Raw genomic sequence first — 20,023 nt, forward strand, 5'->3', positions numbered from 1 at the left:
TTCCAAGAAACTGCTGTCCACAGTTGGTCAGAGAATTGTCAATAGAGTGATGCCGGACATCCTGCAAAACTACGCCACCCATTTCGCTGTACAGTTTACGAAGTGAAGACATGTTTTGTTGCCGTTGAAAAGATTCAACAATTATCGATTTTATGACGATTTTACAGCAGTTTCATTAGGCGTCAAAGAAGAAAAGGCCCAGGTATGAAGTGATGGGTACAAAGATATTTAATTGATACAATTTGAAGTTTCTCAAACTGTATGTTAATGTTGTAAGGATAAACCTTTATTACGTTTTCAAAATCAATCCAAACATAAGCTTTGACTGAAATATACACTTTGATATACCAATTTATGTTTGATTCACATCCTCCCTTCAAGCACCATCATACTAGCTTTCCAAGAGAGGCAGAGGAGTGTGATGCCTGGATAATGTTTAAATAATGTCCACAGCCTTCAGCATCTCAGGGTGAGTCCATATCCATACTTGGGGTGAGGCCAAACATTTGGTACAGCTCTGGTTCTTTCTCTGCCAGAGATAATCCTCCAGGTCTCTAAAATTGTCAGCTGGGCCAGGGGTCAGCAGACTATGTGCCCGACTTGTGTGCCAAAAAGACACATGAGTAAAGAAACAGAAATGTTATAGAAATGTTTTTGTGCAAAAGACTGAACATAATATATACTTAAAATAATAATAATTATGTCCAGAATGGATTTCGGACATTTTCAAATATCAGAATCAGATTTGACATGTGATTTTTGTTCATCGTTATACTGTATTTGTTTCATTTAGTTGTATTTTAATATATTTTTTCCGACAGCCAAGATTAGCTTATTTTCAGAATGGTTTTGTCGGATTCTTAAAGACTTTTTTCTCAAGTTGGTGTTGTTTTCTCCCTGACACCAGTCCTCGGATGCTATTGGGGGTTCTATCAGGCTCCTGGAGGTCCCCGGACCACATGTTGGGAAACACACACACACGCGCGCGCACACGTTGTTGACGCTGCTCCATTCATCTCACTCTCCTCTGACTGAGGCAGACGGAGCTCTAGCGGTCAGACTCCTCTCCGTCCCTGCATCACATCAGAGTCAGACACTGGGGCAGTCCTGCTCCGGATCACTTTTTTTCTTGGGACGTTTTTTTTGCAGCGTGTGTGTTCGTGGGTTGCAGTTGTGAGCATGCAAGGCAACGGACGTCACCGAACCAAGGAATCAAGGAGAACATGGACAAATTGGCAACTTTTATTTTACAAATGCACTTTATATTTATTCATCTTTAGTCTGGAACTGAAGAGGAGCGTCACTGGTGAGCAAAATATCAACTTTCGCTTAATTCCAGTGATGTAAAAGTCGAGAAACCAAGTCGACGTGTTACCTGTTGTGCATGCTTTCTATTTTTGGTAACGACTTACAGTTAGGAAATGCGTTAGAAAGCCGACACATAAACATAATTTCTGCGCATTCTGCAGTTAGTGCTTCGGTATGCCACGAACCAAAAGTCCGAGCAGTGAGTGGAACCAGATGTGCAGAAAAACGGAGGGAGGAGGGAAGGGGCTGCTGGCTTACTGTCTCTATTGTGATTTCTATTTATATATACGTTTATGTAAAGCCGCAAAACAACGCACACATTGCTTTGTTTGTTCTATTTTCGTGCCGGGTGGTGTTTTTCTTTAGGCTACATTATAAGGGGTGACGCTTGGTTTGGCACCCTGCGGGCAGATGTGACCTTTTCATCCGGTTACAGGCTGCAATTAACACATTGAGCCGGCCCTGAGCAGCTACTACACCATTACATGTTATGGGATGCTTTGGAGAGTACAACCAACCACACAATGTCTTCTAACACATAGATTATACTTTCTTTCTTTTTTAAAGTGTTGTTGTTATTTTTCATCTCGTATTTATTTTTTCCAGTGTTCAGGCTTGTTTTCAATGTGTTATAACTTGAATAAGCTCTCTGTGATGTTATTATTATTATACAGTGAATTGTGCAACTTCAAGATGGGTTGCATCATGATATTGTTTGTTGGACTATATTGTCAGTATTAAGTAATTTGAGCATAAATACGTTAAACTCTGGGCAAAATAGGCTACCATAAAGTATGTTCTCTTATTCACCAACACAATAAATTTTCATTTTTTCCTTTAATCTTACATTTTCATGCACATTTGTTGCAAATGCTTCAGCTTCTCTAATATAAATGTTGCAATTATTTATCTTCTTTTGTCAAATTAGACTGAATATCACTTTTTTCTATTTATTTAAAGACATAACCTTACATTTTTTTGTACCACTTTCTGACATTTTATAGTCCAACCAATTAATCAATTAATTTAGAATACAATAGGCAGATTAATCGATAATGAAATTAATTGTTTGCTGCAGTCCTATGATGTACTCTTACTTTGATCTTGAAGTTACATGGAGATACTAAGATTGGTTTACACTTCCACTTTTTACACTCTTTTCCCTACAAAATTGGCTCCTGCTATATACACATCCTAAACAAGCTGGAGCTCTTTTTCACGATGTTTAACTGCTTTATTTTGAAACTAATTCTGCCTATATGCCATCAAATTCCCCTGTTGCCAAAGTTAACAATCCCTCTTCAATTCTTTGCACCACTGGACGAGCTGCAGAAGGATCGAAGGGGAAATAGTCTTTGTGGATTTATTTTATGAAATGTGTTTTTGGATTTGTTATTTTTATTGTTTGCGCAATTTTCAGCCAGTTAAACGTTAAACATCTTAGCCTTTTATTATTGAACTCTCATATTTTGTTCAATGTCATTCTAAATGAGTTTAATGCTCTGTGGTGGTTTCTGGTGTCAAACTCACGAGAAACACTGTTATTGATCTTACACTAAACACCTTTCAGAAATGATTAGATCATTTATCTTTATAAATCAAGGTTCAAGGTTCAAGGTTCAAGGTTCTTTATTTGTCAAACGAACATAGCTACAGTGTAGTTATGTCGATGAAAATCTTGTGTCACAGTCCTTACCTTGGTGACAGATTGCACCTTTTTTCACGTATGTTTCTACATTTCAAACACACTTTGCTAGAGGTTCCAGTTCGCTCCGTTTGTGAATGTGGCTGAGAGATGCATACCCTTCTCTCTCCAGATAGCCCTCTCTTTCTCTCCTCTGCCAAGGTTCTTGGATGAGGTTAAACCTATCCACAGTTTGGGTTGCTTCAGAGGCCAGACCACCATAAAACACCAAAGAAACAAACACAGCAGGCTGGAATTTCCTGGCTATTTGTTGATTACATTATATCACACTGGCCAGTTAAAGGCCTGTTTTTTTTATCGCAGACATCTGTCAAAATATGGAGAGGTTACGGGAAAAGCCTGCTTGAATGTCAATCTAGATCTTAATATACAATCTCACGAACAACACATTTGAAAAATAGGCTATGTTGTGGTAACTATTTGGCAACAGCAATGAGTCACACTCTACCAAACAATGTGATCTCGAGAAGTTTGTTGAACTTGTATGGTTTCATGTCGAAATTTGCTTTTGAGCCTTCACCCACGTTTGCAAGTATTGTGCTCAAATCTGGTCCAGCAGATGACCCCATAGTGGAGGCGGAGGTTCTGGGAATACGTGCCTCTACTGGCGCATGTCCTTGGCTGTGAGATTCAGCCTCTTTCTTCAGCAGGAAACTGTCTCCAACATTGAAAAAAAGGTGTGACAGGGCAAAGAAGAGGATGAGATCACAGCAGGAGAGCTGTTGTGGCTTAGCTTTCACAGGGCTCAATGGCTTAAAGTAAATCTGGAATTCTGCTCTCTCTCTCTCTGAGTGCCCGGGAGTTTTCGCACATCAAACATCCAGTTGTGTGCCCTCCAGACTGGAATTAAAAGTTATTTTTGAATTTGCTTCTTGCTGTCAGGATCTGCAGCTTCAGGTTGTCTATAGTGGTTCAAAAGCTTTTGCCAGGAACTTCTTATATATTCAAATATGAATACTGAGCTTACATTCATATATAGGAGTTCATTTAACACTCTCTGTAAGGCTGGGCTGGTACCAGTGTTGGAATCTTCTTACAGGCACGTTAGAGCTGACACTGATGTATTTCTTTTTTAAAGCTTTAATTCCCGTAGTGAAAAGGACAAAATGTCATACGACCGATATGTTGGCACATTTGTTAACAAGTCAGTGTTGTGTAACTCCAGCTATTCAAGTAGGTGTACGTACATCCTGAGCTTAGTTAATAACGTTATTTGTCTATTGTGGAAGACATCATTTTAATTCAGGGGTGTCAAACTCAATTTCATCACGGGCCACATCAGCATTATGGTTGCACTCAAAGGGCCGGTTGTAACTTTAAGACGAAATAATTAATTAATATAACTTCATAATTAACTACGTCTGAAAGCAGAAGTCTAGGGCAAATAATTGCAAGTCTCTTCAGTAAGAATGTCACAATATGATTTTGATTGTGACATTTTGAAAAAGAGAAGTGACATTTTGAAAAAGAGAAGTGACATTTTGAAACAAAAATCTATTTATGAGAAAAAGGCTAATTCTAAGAAAAAAGGCATATTTGGACAAAAAAAGTCAAATTCTGAGAAAAAGTCAAATTTGAGATGCATTGTGGGACATGTCGTTTATGGGCAACGTGCTTCTGTAAAGTGGCATGTACTGTAACCGTATAATAAACATATTATATTCTTTGCAAGCTCTTGTGGGGCCACATAAAATGAAGTCGCGGGCCGGATTTGGCCCCCGGGCCTTGAGTTTGACACCCCTGTTTTAATTGTATAGTAGAAACAAATTACAGCAGAGAACTGAGGACAAGGCACAAAGGGATTCCATCTTTTTAATAGTTGATTCATCTGTTACATGACTTTTTAAACAGAAGTTCCAAAAATAATGACTAGTTATTCACTTTTAATTCCAAAAATATAATGCTCTTTTTCTTCTTTTTATAAAATAGCTTCCAATTTTAATGGATTCACCAGACAGTGATTTTCCACCGGTTTTTGCTGATTTAGCTGACGTTTGATCGAGGAGTCACTCAAAGATCATACTGCTGGAAAATGAAGACCAACTGAGATGTTTTTTGATAACTGAACTAGTGTTTGGATATATGTTTAACTCTCCTGAGATGTTGTGTGAACAGATTTGAATCTTTAACAATCAAAACAATGAACAGGCAGTAAACAAGCCGACCAGCTGGGTGTTACTGTAAGCTATATGGAGTTATAAAAAGAACATGGTGGTGGTAATTATATCTGATTAACCGTAAAGAGCACTTTCAAACGTATGCTAAACCACTCTCCCACTGCGCTCTCTTTCTGCTTTGCTACCGACCAAAAGAGCTAACACTGCTTCTGAGAAACTCAACCGCAGAGGCTGGAGAGCGAGGAGAGAGGCGTGTCTACCGTGTCCTCCAGATTACAGGGCGTTTTATGGGGGGGCTCTTGATGGGACTCCATTGTCTTTGTGTCTATAAAAGCAGCACAGGAGGTTTTGAGTGTTTGAGTAGAAGTAGGAAACAAGAGAGTGCCGCAGACTGAGTGGAGTGAAGTTTCCACACATAGGAGAGTTATGTTTTTCAACCAAATGCACAGTGATCTTTTCCTACCTTCCCCACTTCCTGGCCTCTCACAGGAGCCCGGCGAGAAGGAATGCTGTAGGTCTCGTTTTTTTTCTTCTCTGATTCTCAGGTCTTAGAGAAAGGATTTATGTGAAGGCATATTCCTTTAAATCCTTTTAGCACAACCTTAATTTAGAATCACTCCTACACTCCTGATTTGCCTCTCTGTTTACCAACTTCACACAGACTCACTACCTCGCACCATTATCTTCACAATTATGGCCTCTGGTTACCAATCTCTAAATCCTTCACAAAGAAATATCACAAAGGAATGAAGGAAAACCACATATATTTTTGAGAAAGGGTGTTGCAGACTTCCAGTCACTGAGGCTTGCGCCCAGCCACTGCTCTGAATGTGTTAAGTTCAACACTTTTTTCCATGACTCAGTTTTCTGGTAACATTTAGTTTCTATTTGATATTTTTGTGTAGCATATGAGTATTTGAGAATACTGCAAAACTTTAGGTTAACAGCTTGTAGTAAACCATAGCTCCTATGAGAATCACATTGAAGTTGTGTCAACAGTGTACAGCAGTGAGAAGTCAGCAGAATGAAAACAGCCATTTCTCCCCTGGGGATAATTACAGTTTCATCAATTTACTCAAGTTGAGAACTGTCAAAACATAAAGTAATTTTTGGTCATTGTATCACCTAACAGCTTTTTATGATAAAGACCTTTTATATTATGTGTCTCCCAAAACTGCATAGTCAAACCCAACATAAATAGACACCACACAATGCAATGAGAGGCAAGGCCAGGTCAGTGTTGGGTAATGGGGGTAATTCTTGAAACACGGTACATGTTGATTCAACCCTGATTGCCAACCTTGCATTAAAAACATGTGTAACCACTTTTCACAGTTTATTGCATGACATTTCTGCAATCTCTCCCTACTGAAAGCTCAGGGATTTACGGTTATTACAAGATTATTATTATTATTAATACCACTGACTGAAGTGTATTACGCAGGAACATCAGAGGGCGAATCTCAAACTAGTCCTGACCCAGCACTGCAGCCATTAATGGAGATATTGATCCAGCTGCTGACCTCTTCTCTGCCACATTTGCTGCTAACACGGAATGTTGCTTTCATCAGCGTTATTGACTGATGCCATTGTTTTCCTCTCTCTGCACAGCGCCGCTGGACTCTGACGATTTCGCTTTCTTCCATGAGGGCGCCCAGGGGTGCCTGGGGGTGCGGGATCACTCCCTCGTCCTGGCATCCTCCTGTGAGGAAGACAACCAGCGCTGGAAGTGGGTGACCCGGGGTCGCCTGTTCAACCTGGGCTCCTCGCTGTGCCTGGGAGTAACCACGGGTAACGCCAGCTCCAGATCGGACAGGTCTCCTCTGGGCGTGTACACCTGTGACCACGAGCCCCCCAGAATACGCTGGACCTGGAACTGTGGCCAGGTGTTGGACAACCTCAACATCTATCTTCCCTCACCCTCATTTTGGAACTCCTCCTCAACCGCCCCCCCTTCAAAGCTCAAGTGGACCATGCATGGTGGGGTAGAGGACCTGTGCTCCAAAACACATCGTGGTAAGCATGCTTATAATCAAATGCAATTTCAATTTGCATAAGAAGGATTCTTCAGACACCTAAACATGGACAACTACACTCACTAATTCCTTTTAAAATAGCTTTATTTTTTTAACATTGTTAATCGTTAACACATAATACGGATAATACAATAAACAATAAACATTTGTATTGATTTTTGAACCAAAGAAAAAAGAGATTGCTAAGTAATTCAATTGCTAAAGTTAACAATTATGTGGTGAACACATAAACAACTGAGATTTAAATAATATTTGACATGAAGCATGTAGAGATCTGTTTTTGCCTCTGTTTGTGAAAACGTAATACTGTAAGAATTGCCTATTAGATTATGTAGAAAAAGGGTAGGCTTAAAAAACCTTAGCTTGAAAAAATATCCTCTATGACTACTCTAAGGACCAATAAAATATATAGATATACTTTAAAATATATGTATTTGAACATATATAGAAATAAAGAAAAAATTCATAAACAAATACATAAATAAAAAAACAAGTAAAATCCATACCAAATTAAGAAATGAGATCACACTGGAGCATCCATTCGAGGTGTACACATCTTTCTCTATTAAACCGACCGACGCCCCTCACTTCCCAGCTGTGGTGATTCAGCTCCTCTTCTGTTTGGCCGCTGAGTGAGGAAGATAGACTTACTGTTGTGAAGGCCACAGCTGTATCTGATCAAATGGATCTGTTCAAAATGTTGCTTCTAGGGCATCTTTGAGGACAAGTGGCTGACTGCCAGTCACAAAGCCAAGGAAAACATAGCTGGTGTTTGTAAACTCGCAGTAAACACAGAGCTGTCCTTGCCCTCAACTTTATTTGTATTTATATATAGTTTTCAGTCCAGATTAAATCTAGCCGTGGTGATTTACTGCTAAGCCTCATTTCCGCTGTCAGTATACCATTCTTACCGATATCAAATGTCCCAGGTTGTTAATTGACAAACTGTGATGGAAGACCACAAAATCTCCTGTTACTTTCTTCTTTATCCGACCTCTTCTCAAACTCTTTCACTCATGTGTGGCTTTCTATTGCCGATCTTCACACATTTCTCTGTAAAGTCAACTCGCTGCTGGAGAGGAATGCCTCTGCCATTAGTCAGCAGAGGAGCGACTCCGCTGCAGCCAGCCAGCAGCGGAGAGGGAGTTTCAGAAATCTGTCCCCCCTCGTATGTCTGCCATACTTTCCATTGGTTTAACATGTTCTGGTAACTACAGATCCAGCCTCTCCCTTTCTTTCTTTGCTTTGCTCTTTTCTCCAAACCAGACCTGGGGATTTTCAGAATCAGAATCAGAATACCTTTATTCGTCCCACAGAGGGGAAATTTACATTTGTTAAAGCAGAAAAGAGCCAAAGACAGCTTAATGTATATATTACAGATTGTGCTTTGCAACATCAATATTTACATCTAATCCCTTTTGTATAATAATATTTTCCGGACAACCTTCATATTTCTGTTTGTTTACTCTTCCTTCCGCTGACCACTATTTGACTTGACTGTTTTGACTGTAACATCATCCTCTGTTTTTCGCCGTGTGTTTGATTATCCAAATCCTTGAGAAAACAGATACGGTATTTCAGTTCAGCACAGTTCACAGCAATAACTTTAGGCAACACGAGCACGTCGCTCCTGCTGCGTGCGGGGAGTCAAAGTCTCTCCTGTCTGTGTTCCCAGAGATCTACACAATCCAGGGCAACTCTAACGGACGGCCCTGCTATCTGCCCTTCCTGTATGACGGCCAGTGGTTCCACAGCTGCACCAGCATCGGGCGTGAGGACGGTCACCTCTGGTGCGCCACCACCCACGACTACGGCAAAGACGAGCGTTGGGGCTTCTGTCCCGTAGAGAGTGAGTTATGACTTTGAACTTGATCAAACTCAGCAAGCTTCACCACAATATCCTCTCTCCCAACTGTTTGCTTTGCTGTTATTTCCCTGCTTTCTCCCTTGGCCTAACCACCTTCTTATCTCCTCGCCTCACTGTCAGGCAGTGGCTGTGAGATCTTCTGGGACACTGACCCGCTGACCGACAGCTGTTACCAGTTTAACTTCCAGGCTACGCTGTCGTGGAGCGAGGCTCGGATCAGCTGCCAGCAGCAGGGATCAGACTTGCTTAGCATCACCAAGCTGCATGAGCAGACATACATCAATGGTAAAGATAATGTGCAAATGAAGACATACGTGAACAGAGGCATCCACTTCTGTTTTATAGTAGCTTTATTTTGGGTACACAAAATACACTAGCATATAAAACCTCAGAAAGATACAGTACAAATAAATCAATACTGAGCAAAAGGTTAGACAATGTATCATGAATTGACATACCAGCATAGATATTATATATTGAGAGACATTTTAAGATTTTTCTATTTGTTTATAACCTTCAAGGATGTATTTAAATTGACAGTAATAATGAACATCTTTTTGAATGTCAGTGAGCATCATATTGTATTTAACAAGTAGTTGTGTTTTCAAGCCTATAAATAGAGCCTTTTTTTCTTATCTTGCCTGTGTGACAGACATGAAAAATAATCTAAAATTATGAATCTATAAGCTATTTTGGCAATTAAGGAAAATGTTGATAGCATCATGTTTACTTGTATTTGCTGTGCACGGTAATAATAGATTTCTGAGACGTTGTGACTGTTGTCAATCATATAACAATCATGTCGTCCGCCCAACAGTTGACAGTTAAATCCACAGATAACTGGAGAGATGAATGGACTGGACATCAAAGCACACTATTGAGTGTTATCTTTCATTGTGTCCCTCTTCACCAAAGAAAACGTATTTTTGTCATATTTCCAAAAAATTAAGAGCGGTGTTTTTCTTCTGTTTCAGGGTTACTGACAGGCTACAGTGCAGCTTTGTGGATTGGCCTGAATGACCTGGACATCAGTGGAGGCTGGCAGTGGGCCGACTCCTCACCACTGAAATATCTCAACTGGGAGCAAGGTTAGACTGTAAAAACAACTCAATGTTTACTGCCTTTTTTTAAACCTCAAAGCATCTGTGGACCTTTTTAAACATCTATTTCCCACAGAATGCTGAATAAGCTTGTTTGCTCGTTTTCACCAACACACTGCTCTGAGTTCAAATACACTCTTTTTGGTGATCCCAGTACTTTTTCAGTCCTTCACTGTTTCTTTTCTTAACTCTCTTCCTACAGACCAGCCAAACCACGCTGAGGAGGAGAACTGTGCCGTGATTAGAACTGAGTCATCAGGTCGTTGGCAAAATCGTGAATGCTCTGTTGCTCTGCCATATGTGTGTAAGAAGAGGCCCAATGCCACCCTGGACCCCTTCACCACTGGTCCGTGTACTGACATTAAAACTAGTCCATTAAAGTGAAATGCATCAGTTTAAGTCCAGAGTTTGAGAGGTTTCATCTTTTTGCTCCCACAGACTCGTGGGCAGATGATGAGAAATATGAGTGTGATGTGGGCTGGCAGGCTTTCCAGGCTGGCTGCTACAAGCTGAATTCAGACAAGATAGAGTGGGATACAGCTCAGAAAAGTTGTCAGAGGATGGAGGCCAACCTGGTCAGCATCCACACACTACCTGAGCTAGAGTTCATCATACGCAACCTCAAGAAAGGTGATGTGACCTGATTTATGTACTTCAAAACACCTTTTAATGTATATTCTTCAGTTTAAATGAACAAAGGGGGAGAACAATGAACCAATGTGTTAGCTGTGCTTTCTTCAGCTTCAAATCTGAACACTTTCTGATAGATTTGGATACATTTCCATTTAAAAAAGTAAACATTCCTGTTATTTATATATATTTTATCTGTTTGATTTGTTTTATGTCCTATATATATTCATGTTGCACTGTTGGAGGAGCCTGTGACTTAAGTTTTTCATTGGCATATCTATACTGTAGCTAATGTGCACATGAAAATAAAGCCTTGAATCTTATATACTATCAACACGAAATGGCATTTTCAAGGTGTTTTCCAGTCCTTATTATCTTCCTTCTTTGACCTTCTTTCTTATTTTTATCTTATCTTATGTGCATCCTTTTTCCAGTAGTAAAATGTTTTCTCTCTTTTGCTTCTGTCAGACATTGACCAGCTGTGGATAGGGCTCCATGATACTAATATGCAAATGGACTTCCAATGGACTGACCACACGCCCGTTATCTTCACCTACTGGCACCCCTTTGAACCCAACAACTTCCGCAACACCCTGGAAGATTGCGTCTCCATCTGGGGAGCTGTGAGTCGATCCCCCTCGCCCTCACACTGACCCCCAAAGTCAGGGGACTTAATCACCTCAAAGTTATCTCACTGACAGCCAGTCTCCGACATTTGTATATATTTAACAGCTGTGTGCTCTCTTTCTGTTTGTGTCTTGCTTAAATATGCAGGAGGGCCGCTGGGATGACAGCCCTTGTAATCTGACTCTGGCCTCCATCTGTAAGAAATCGGGCACAAAGACTGATGGGAAGCCAAAACACCAAGGCTGCAAACAAGTAATACTCTCTTTGCATTTAGTGCTTCATGCTTCATTGTCTTGTCGTGAACATTTTACCTGGGTGTTAAAAAGGAAACAAAGAGCAGTATATTGCAGCACTCTTTGTAACTAAAAAACACTTAAAAGTTACAATTTCACGACAAACCAATTTTTTGCCATCATGCAATAACATTCCAACAGCATTGCACTGCATTTATAATTAAGAGAGAAACACGTTTTTACATTTTCCACTGTGTATTCAGCTGTATCGTTGCTTTGTTTTAAAATGTTATGGGTTTTCCTTTGTCATTCTGTATCTAAAATGGCTTCCTTGTGACAGTGCTTTGTTTTTTTATGGCAGCTAATAGATATTAAAAATATATAAAAATGTGGCCAATCAAAATTACATTTAGATTTGTAATTAAAACATTTTAGTATAATTATCATAGTAACATTTATTTTTATTAAAATGTTGTTTTAAATATCTTGTACCCCCTGCAGTACTTCAAAGTACCCCATTTGAGAAGCACTACTTTAGATTACTGATTCTTTTTTTTTTCTTTTCTTCCCACAAGAATCTGATGTCCTCTAGCATTTCTCTCTCTTATTCCAGCTGCTGGCAGTTTGTAGTGTAGCAGGGAACATAACTATTATTTAGTATTTCAGCCGTTCACCTTTGACCCCCTTCCCCAGAACTCTCTTTCATCTCTCACTTTTCAGTCCACTGGTCCACCAGTCCACCCCCGGCCTCTAACTGTAATATAAATCAATCCATTAAGACGGTGAGCATGCAGCCGAGACACTCTGACGCTGCACACTCACACTCTTTCCTTTGAAATATTTTCCATTGGCCCCAAAAAAAAAGAAGAAAAATCATTATATATATATTTTTTTAATTGTCATTGTGTCTTCCTTCAACAAGTCCGGTCAGTACAAACAACAAATTGTACCACCACGGCTTGTGCCAACATGATGAACAAAATCCCATCTGGAGAATATATCTACATCTGTCTCTGATTTCCCGGACCATAATGCATTCCATATGAGACTTTAAGCCTCTCATACCTGACTTATCTGTACCTGACCACTGTTTTCTATGGTCACTGGCCAAGTACGTTTCCCTGTCCTTATTCCTGTAAAGTGTGACATATGTTATCACATATAGGGATAGAAGCAAACAAAGTGTGTGTTTGTGTTCTTTACACACTTCAACAATGTCATATTTTTGCTAATTGTTTTTGATGAGTCATGCTGTTTCTCAGCTGTCACATTTAACAAAGGTCTTTGTACGGACTGTTTGGTGTAATGAATCTTCCCTCTCCCTGGAGAGCAGGACACCATGGGTGGTAATGTGATGAGGGTCATTTGGCATGGCACATGCTGCAGGGCCCCGTGGCAGTTTGCTCTGTATCGAGCAGACGAGATCAGTTCACGCAACATGTGAAACAACAACGACAGAAAGCCCGCTGACTGCTTTAGCAACATTACACCACATGATCCCCAAATCACATACCCCATCATGCACTCGGCTCATTACTCAACAAATATAAAGGATTGCTCATCACTGTAATGTTGGCATTTTATTTACTCACTGGAGCAGTCACTCATCATACAAGTGTTGCGTCTCTGCTTCCAAAGATAGAGATTTTATCATAAGGATAACTCAGTTTCTTCATGTGTGAATAAACAGAGTGATGAGACAACACTAATCAGCGGCAGCCTTCGGCGTTAGCAGCTGCTAAGACCCCCTCAGTCACCAGGGGGCCCCTACCATCATTTAAATGTGAGCTTTGTTGGTTGTGTTCATTTTTGGGGATTTTTTATTTTCTGTTTTTAAAGAGACAGTTCCGAGATTGGATTTATAATAACTGAAAACAATGAGAAAGGGGTTGCTATCGATTAACCTTCCAATTACATTACATTACATTACATGTTATTTGTTAGACGCTTTTATCCAAAGCGACTTACATACATTCATTACTCTGGACAATCCCCACAGGAGCAATTTGGGGTGAAGTGTGTTGCCCAGGGACACAACGACATGCTGGCTGCAGTGGGACTCGAACTTGCTATCCACTGATTTGAAGTCCAGCACACTATCCACTGAGCCACAGCCTCCCCTCACCTTCCAATTACTTTCTAGATTAATCAATGAATCGGTTTAAATTCAGAATAAATTGATAATGTCTCTCCCAGTTACCGTGGAGCCATATTGATGTGTTATACATTATTTAGCGGCTATGGAGACAGATATTTCACTCAGGAGTGGGTAGAGACCGTTAATGTATGCACTTTCCATACAAAAGACAATGCTTCTTTGCTGCATAGGCCAGGCTTATATATTGCTTATTTTCAAATCATTTAATTGACTTGTTAATTGAATCAGCTTCTGTGTTATTTATGTGAAGGATAATACAAATACCCAATGGACATATGGGTGGAAATAGGTGTGGTGTCTCATAGCATTACTATATTGTAATAGATTCTAGGTGCAATTTGTCTTGATGATGTAACATGTTATACTGTAGTTATTAATAATGGCATGTTATAAGAATTCTATAATTCAACACTGATGTAGTGACTGTAGGGAAAGAAAGGACAATAAAGAGAGTCAACAAAAGAGTTTGAACGGATCAGACCTCTCCAGCTGTAATCTTTGAGGTTTTTGACTAGATGCCAAACGTGGTTGCGCAAAAAGCCTGAGGTTGGGCTTATTCACACAATGCTATATATTAACTGTCTCTCATTATCATTCTCCTGCTAAATGTCACCTCCTCTGACCTCCTGCGTGTTGGCAGCGCTCTGCATCTGTACACGTCCGCAGCTACAGTAGGTCTGAGCTGTCAGCAGGAATCGAGGCCAGGGAAAAGTTATTTCTGCATGCCTAGACGTGTTCTTTTTATTGTTCTGTATTTGCCATACACTTGACTGGCTTAAATAGACCCTTTGTGACTTTTAAGGATTTTCTGAGTGAATCATTTATGGTTTTACCTCTGTAAAGCAGAGGCTGAAGGAAACTAAGTACATTTACTCAAGTATTGTACATTGTCAACATCAAGGTACTTTACTTGAACATTTCCATTTATTGTAGCTTTATACTTCCTCACCAATACATCTCAGTGGAAAATGTTGTATTTGTTTTGCTCCACAACATTATCCTGGCAGCCTTAGTAACTTTACAAAGATTTTTTTTTAAATGTCCCTGTTGTCCATTAAAACTCATGTAATTGCAGATGATTTTAAGTGTTTGCGATAAACTGATGGATGAAGTTTCTGTTCATGTGTTGAGAGAATTATTCTACTTGTTAAGCCGAATAAACTATTGAAAACACCTCTCGGTTAGAGTGTTGAGAAGCGTTGTAAAATTCTATTCTTTGAAAGGTTAACTTATTATTTTTTAAATTGTCCATATCCTGTTAATCTCCCTTCTCTCCACAGGGCTGGAAGTGGCACAGTCCAGCGTGTTACTGGGTGGGAGAAGATCTGTCTATCTTTGATGAAGCCAAGAAGGCGTGTGAGGAACATGGAGCCGCCCTCGTCACCATTACCAATAGGTAGGAAGTAGGAACACTTACAGTCCCACTCACACAGATATCAGTTTAGTCAGTGCTGCCTTTCTAAACGAAACCCTGTAAATCTAAGGTTCGAGCAGGCCTTCGCCAACAGCCTGGTGCTGGGTCGCTCTGGAGACTCCTTCTGGATCGGCCTCCATGACCAGACCAGCCCCGGCTCCTTCCACTGGCTCAGCGGGGATGAGGTGTCTTACACCAACTGGAATCGTGATCAACCAGGTAAGTCACTTATTGAGTGAGTGTGTGATTATTTTTATTGTTCATGACCTGCAAAATGATCTGATTATGTGTACAGGATGCAGGATGACCATACTGGGATTGTTGCAGTATCTTTTCCACCCACTGCCTTTTCACTTCTTCATTCTTTATGCTGTGAAGAGTTCTTTTTAAACCTGAGTCAATAATCATAACAATTTTGAATTTAATCTATTAATAAGAAACTGGATAGGTCCCAGGTGTTTCATCTTTAGCCAAAATATAGACTTCGAATGACCATATCGTGGTATCCTGATTTGGCTGTTAAGCAGACTTGGTAAGATCCAAATCTATGAAAATGATCAGCAGTTAAGAAAAAGTCCCAGCAAGGGGTATGAGGAATGAGTCAGCACACTGGCGAACACTGCTTGCACAATTCGGGCTATCAGGGATCTTGGATTTACCGTCATTTCCAAAGCAGACTAGCTGACTCAAAAACCAGTTGTGGGCGAGACCTCTGGCTTTCAAGTCAGAGATAGATCCAAAAAATATAAGCTGTCTGAACTCAGCAGGGACTATAGCTGCTCTTTGATGCTTTAGTAGACTATGCTGTGAAAGACTTTGGTGTGAGTTATAACTAAACAAAAAAATGTCATCATGTAGAAGACTATTCCTGATGTACACACCATTAGAAAAAAGATGATCCATAACTAAGATCAATAAGGAAGGTTAGAGAAAGAAAAACCTAAAAAAGGAAACATTGCCCTTGTTTGGAGAATTGAATCTAACATGCAACTCTTAACATACATTTTCCTCAAATCTTTTACATTTCTTTATTTCCACAAGTTTCACCATGGACGCCTCATTCTCTCCACTTACTTACATTCATCCCTCTATCTTTATCTATTTCAGTCAGCGTCCATGGCGGATGCGTTTCCATGGCGATGGGCTCCGCAACAGGTCTGTGGGAGGTGAAGGAGTGTGCGTCATCAAAGGCGAAATTCATCTGCCGTCAGAACCAAGAGACGTCTCTGAGCCCCGAGCCCCCCGCCCCGCAGCCCACCCCCAGCCTCAGCGGCGCCTGTCCCAGCGGCTGGAAGAGCAACAGCAACCTGCGCTACTGCTACAAGGTGTTTCACAGGGTCACTCCAGCACACTTTGGTTTTTAGTCTTTCATTTATTCAGTGTTAGACTTAAATGGCTAAACTGGGTAATAGATCAATTGTAGCTTTTCTCATTTTATTGTGTAAACATCTGACAAAGTGGAATAACTATTTTTGTATGTGATTTAGAAGCATAAGTTCAACTTCTTCATAGTTAAAAACAAGATAGACTTCATAATTAAGTAACTCTAAAAGTGTTCGTTATGAAATGCTGAAACAAATCTTGCAATATTCTGTCTTTCATAACTAAACAGGATAATATATCTCATAAATACATTAGTCAGGATCATTTCTTTAACATTTCTCATATCTGAAAGTGTATTTTTCAAAGCTTATAATAATGTATAGATAGTTAATGAAAATGTGAATATTTTCAGAACCAATACCAAAACCTTGATCCAATGAGTTACTCATTAATATTGTGAGCTGCTATGCATACACTTTACCTAAAAAAATATAGTGTAGAATTTAAAAAAGGATAATTGAAATCATTAAAGTCTATAACAAAAAATAAGTAGTACACTGTAAAATGTTTGGCTGTAAAATTACAGTAAATTACTGGCTACTAGTTGCATGGATTTCACAGTAATTAACTGTAAATATTTCACAGTAATTAACTGTAAATATTTCACAGTAATTAACTGTAAATATTTCACAGTAATTTACTGTAGATATTTTACAGTAAATTAGAATAAAAGTACAGCTAAATACTGTGACTTTACAGTTGCCATGCCCATGGAATTACTGTGATATAGCAGTACAGAGCTGTGGTATTATGGTACCTTGCTGTACATAAATTACAGTAATTACCTGTATTTTCACACTTTTACTGTAGAAGTAATGCAACACAGTAGCCAGTAATTTACTGTAAATATAAAAATGTAAATAATACGAAATTTGACTAGTTAACTGGGATTTGACCATAACTACACAATTCAATCAGCTCAATCAACAAAGAAAAACAAAGAAAAAGAAAATGCCAATTTTAACTTTGTATTACTCCATTGAAGTGCAAAGTACATTTCACAGTGTCTTGGACATGTTATACGACCCCAACCTCTACTCCGCGGTAGTGGCTCGTACTGAGACCCGCAACATGAAAGAATACACGCAATAACCGGTACTTGGTAACGAGCATTTATTGATAATCAGCCATTTGCTCACACAAGCAAAACGGGAAACAAAAAGAGGTCTGGAGGACTGGCCAAAAGGAACAAACAGAAGGAGGGAACCCGAGCCAGCCAGACCATGGACCGTAGGACCCAGAGCTCCCCCCCCCCCCTAACCAGAAATCAATTATAAACCCTATGGGAAACAAAATAAAGTCGCGAAAACTGGACTACCAGGTCCTCCAGGCTAAACATAAACACATCTGCAAAAATATGGCCTACAGCTCAAAATGGCAAAGAGGTATGGAGAGTGTCTCCCGGCGTTAGGATAGGCGAGACCTCCTTCTCCTCCAGCTTCTCTTTATATATACATGGCTGAGTGGAATTAGGAACACCTGGGCAGAGGCGGAGCCAGGGGCAGACCAGGTGCACCCCATGCGCACTAACATGCGCAGTAGGGAGACAGAAAAGAAAACAAGAAGGGCAGCACGTAACACATGTCTACACAGACATCCACTCGAAGTCAACCATTTTTCTGAAGAATGTGCTGACATAGGGGTTTAAATTGCCATGCCTCTTTTTGGCTTTCGAGCCCGTCTCAGGATTAATGCCCAGGAAGCACCTGAAAACAATAAGTCAAGACAACAATTTCAATTTTACATAGATTTATATGTTGCATCGTTTATTTTAAGGCACATGCAGCTGTGCCCCTTTCAATTTAAGTAAAACCTGCACCAAAGAAAGAAATTAGTATTTAAGCCAAGCAAGAGCGATAAAAGCAAGAAAATCACTTAATTTGTTGTGTTATCACAGAGGATGGTCTGAATACAGTATTTTACTATGAAATAATACAGTAACATGTTGTGAAATCCTGGTAATAATTTATCCTGTACATTCACAGTAATTAACTGTGCCTGCATTGATTTCACTGTGAAATTCAAAATTACAGTATTATATTGTGAACATTACAGGTAAAGACTGTAAAGTGGTAAAACAGTAATTTATTGTAAAATATTACAGCTAAATATTGTGAAATCATGGTAATATTTTACAGTGTAGACACAAAAGTTGAAGTGACACAACTGCTAATTCGAATGCTGTTACACTAGTATTGCATTTCATTTAAGATCTATATAACACCTTTATCTCGTGTGTGCAGGTGTTCCATTCCTCCCAGCTGGAACAGAAGCTGAGCTGGCTGCAGGCTCATCTCACCTGCCGGAGACATGGAGCCAACCTGCTGAGCATCAGCAGCCCCGAGGAGGAGCACTTTGTCCTGCAGGTCCTCCACGAGGCCTTTGGGTGGGTGTGCCTCTCTGACCGGGGGGCATGTGGTGTGATATGGTGATGATGACAATGATGATGATGGTGATGATGATGATGTGGTCCACAGGGAGTCAGAGGATGAGCAGCACTGGTTTTGGATTGGATTGAATCGCAGAAACCCGATGGACAACGGCAGCTGGAAGTGGAGTGATGGAGTGGCTGTGAGTAAAGACAAAATGCAACCTTGGTACGAATGCTGAGTAAAATAATTTTGAAGCATAATCTGTTTACTCTTTGCTTGTGTCTTAGTTCACATACCAGAATTTCGGCCGCTACTACTACAATGTCCGGCAATGTGCTGCAGCAGACCTGGGCACCATGACCTGGCTGGCCATGCACTGTGACTCTGAGTTAGACTGGATCTGCAAGATCCCTCGAGGTAAAACAACACTGGAACACTTCTTTGGCCTTATTCTGAAAGTCCTACACTGTATAAGAACATTAACAATAGACATAATATGTCATTTGGATTCTCTTAATCGAAACAATAATAAAAGAGCTTCATTGACAATTCAGTCTTTCATTGTTCATCGTTCAGTAGGTTTTTATCAGGAGCAAAATTATCCACAGATGTTTTCTCTTTTACAAAATCAATGGACTTACTGATTGAAAATGGTAAAAACGTTTACAAATCAGCGGTTCAACAGTAGACACAAGAGGAGAAGCTGCGAACCATCCAGAAATGTTTGCTGAAAGTCCTTTTTGATTAACTTAGGTTTATTGAATAAACATTTTTAAATATAAAGTCAAAACGACCAAGATCTAAAAAAGTGTACAGTCAAAATGTTGCTCAAATTGGATAAAATGGTAATTTAAGACAGCTTCTGGCAGACAACTTCAAGCTGTCGCATGTGCAAAAGGATGACAACTCCATATCTGGTGACTTATCGTAAAAAAAAAACAGTTAACAAATATGGGATTCATCTTAATCTGAAAATTGTTGGGATCATTTCATTAAACAACTCAAAACATTTTCAACAAAGGTCTAGACATTTTTAGACATTTGAATGTATAAATGTTAAACACTTTACCTTT

General features: G+C 39.8%; 1 protein-coding gene across 2 annotated transcripts in view; it reads left to right on the forward strand.

Moving 5' to 3' along the window:
- Nucleotides 1-1,041: 1,041 nt before the first annotated feature.
- mrc2 (mannose receptor, C type 2) overlaps nt 1,042-20,023 on the forward strand; it is a 30,103-nt gene continuing 11,121 nt past the window's right edge. For both annotated transcript variants that reach the window (XM_034143088.1, XM_034143089.1), the window contains exons 1-15: nt 1,042-1,306; nt 6,742-7,146; nt 8,842-9,015; nt 9,154-9,318; nt 10,008-10,121; nt 10,336-10,479; nt 10,572-10,763; nt 11,232-11,386; nt 11,538-11,642; nt 15,062-15,177; nt 15,266-15,414; nt 16,303-16,520; nt 18,822-18,964; nt 19,056-19,149; nt 19,238-19,367. In XM_034143088.1, coding sequence (XP_033998979.1) covers nt 1,180-1,306; nt 6,742-7,146; nt 8,842-9,015; nt 9,154-9,318; nt 10,008-10,121; nt 10,336-10,479; nt 10,572-10,763; nt 11,232-11,386; nt 11,538-11,642; nt 15,062-15,177; nt 15,266-15,414; nt 16,303-16,520; nt 18,822-18,964; nt 19,056-19,149; nt 19,238-19,367 — 2,431 coding nt within the window. In that variant the 5' untranslated portion in view covers nt 1,042-1,179. The remainder of the gene's footprint in view (nt 1,307-6,741; nt 7,147-8,841; nt 9,016-9,153; nt 9,319-10,007; nt 10,122-10,335; nt 10,480-10,571; nt 10,764-11,231; nt 11,387-11,537; nt 11,643-15,061; nt 15,178-15,265; nt 15,415-16,302; nt 16,521-18,821; nt 18,965-19,055; nt 19,150-19,237; nt 19,368-20,023) is intronic.

The sequence above is a fragment of the Trematomus bernacchii genome, unplaced genomic scaffold (genome assembly GCF_902827165.1).
Source record: "Trematomus bernacchii unplaced genomic scaffold, fTreBer1.1, whole genome shotgun sequence".
In the NCBI taxonomy this organism is placed as follows: Eukaryota; Metazoa; Chordata; class Actinopteri; order Perciformes; family Nototheniidae; genus Trematomus; species Trematomus bernacchii.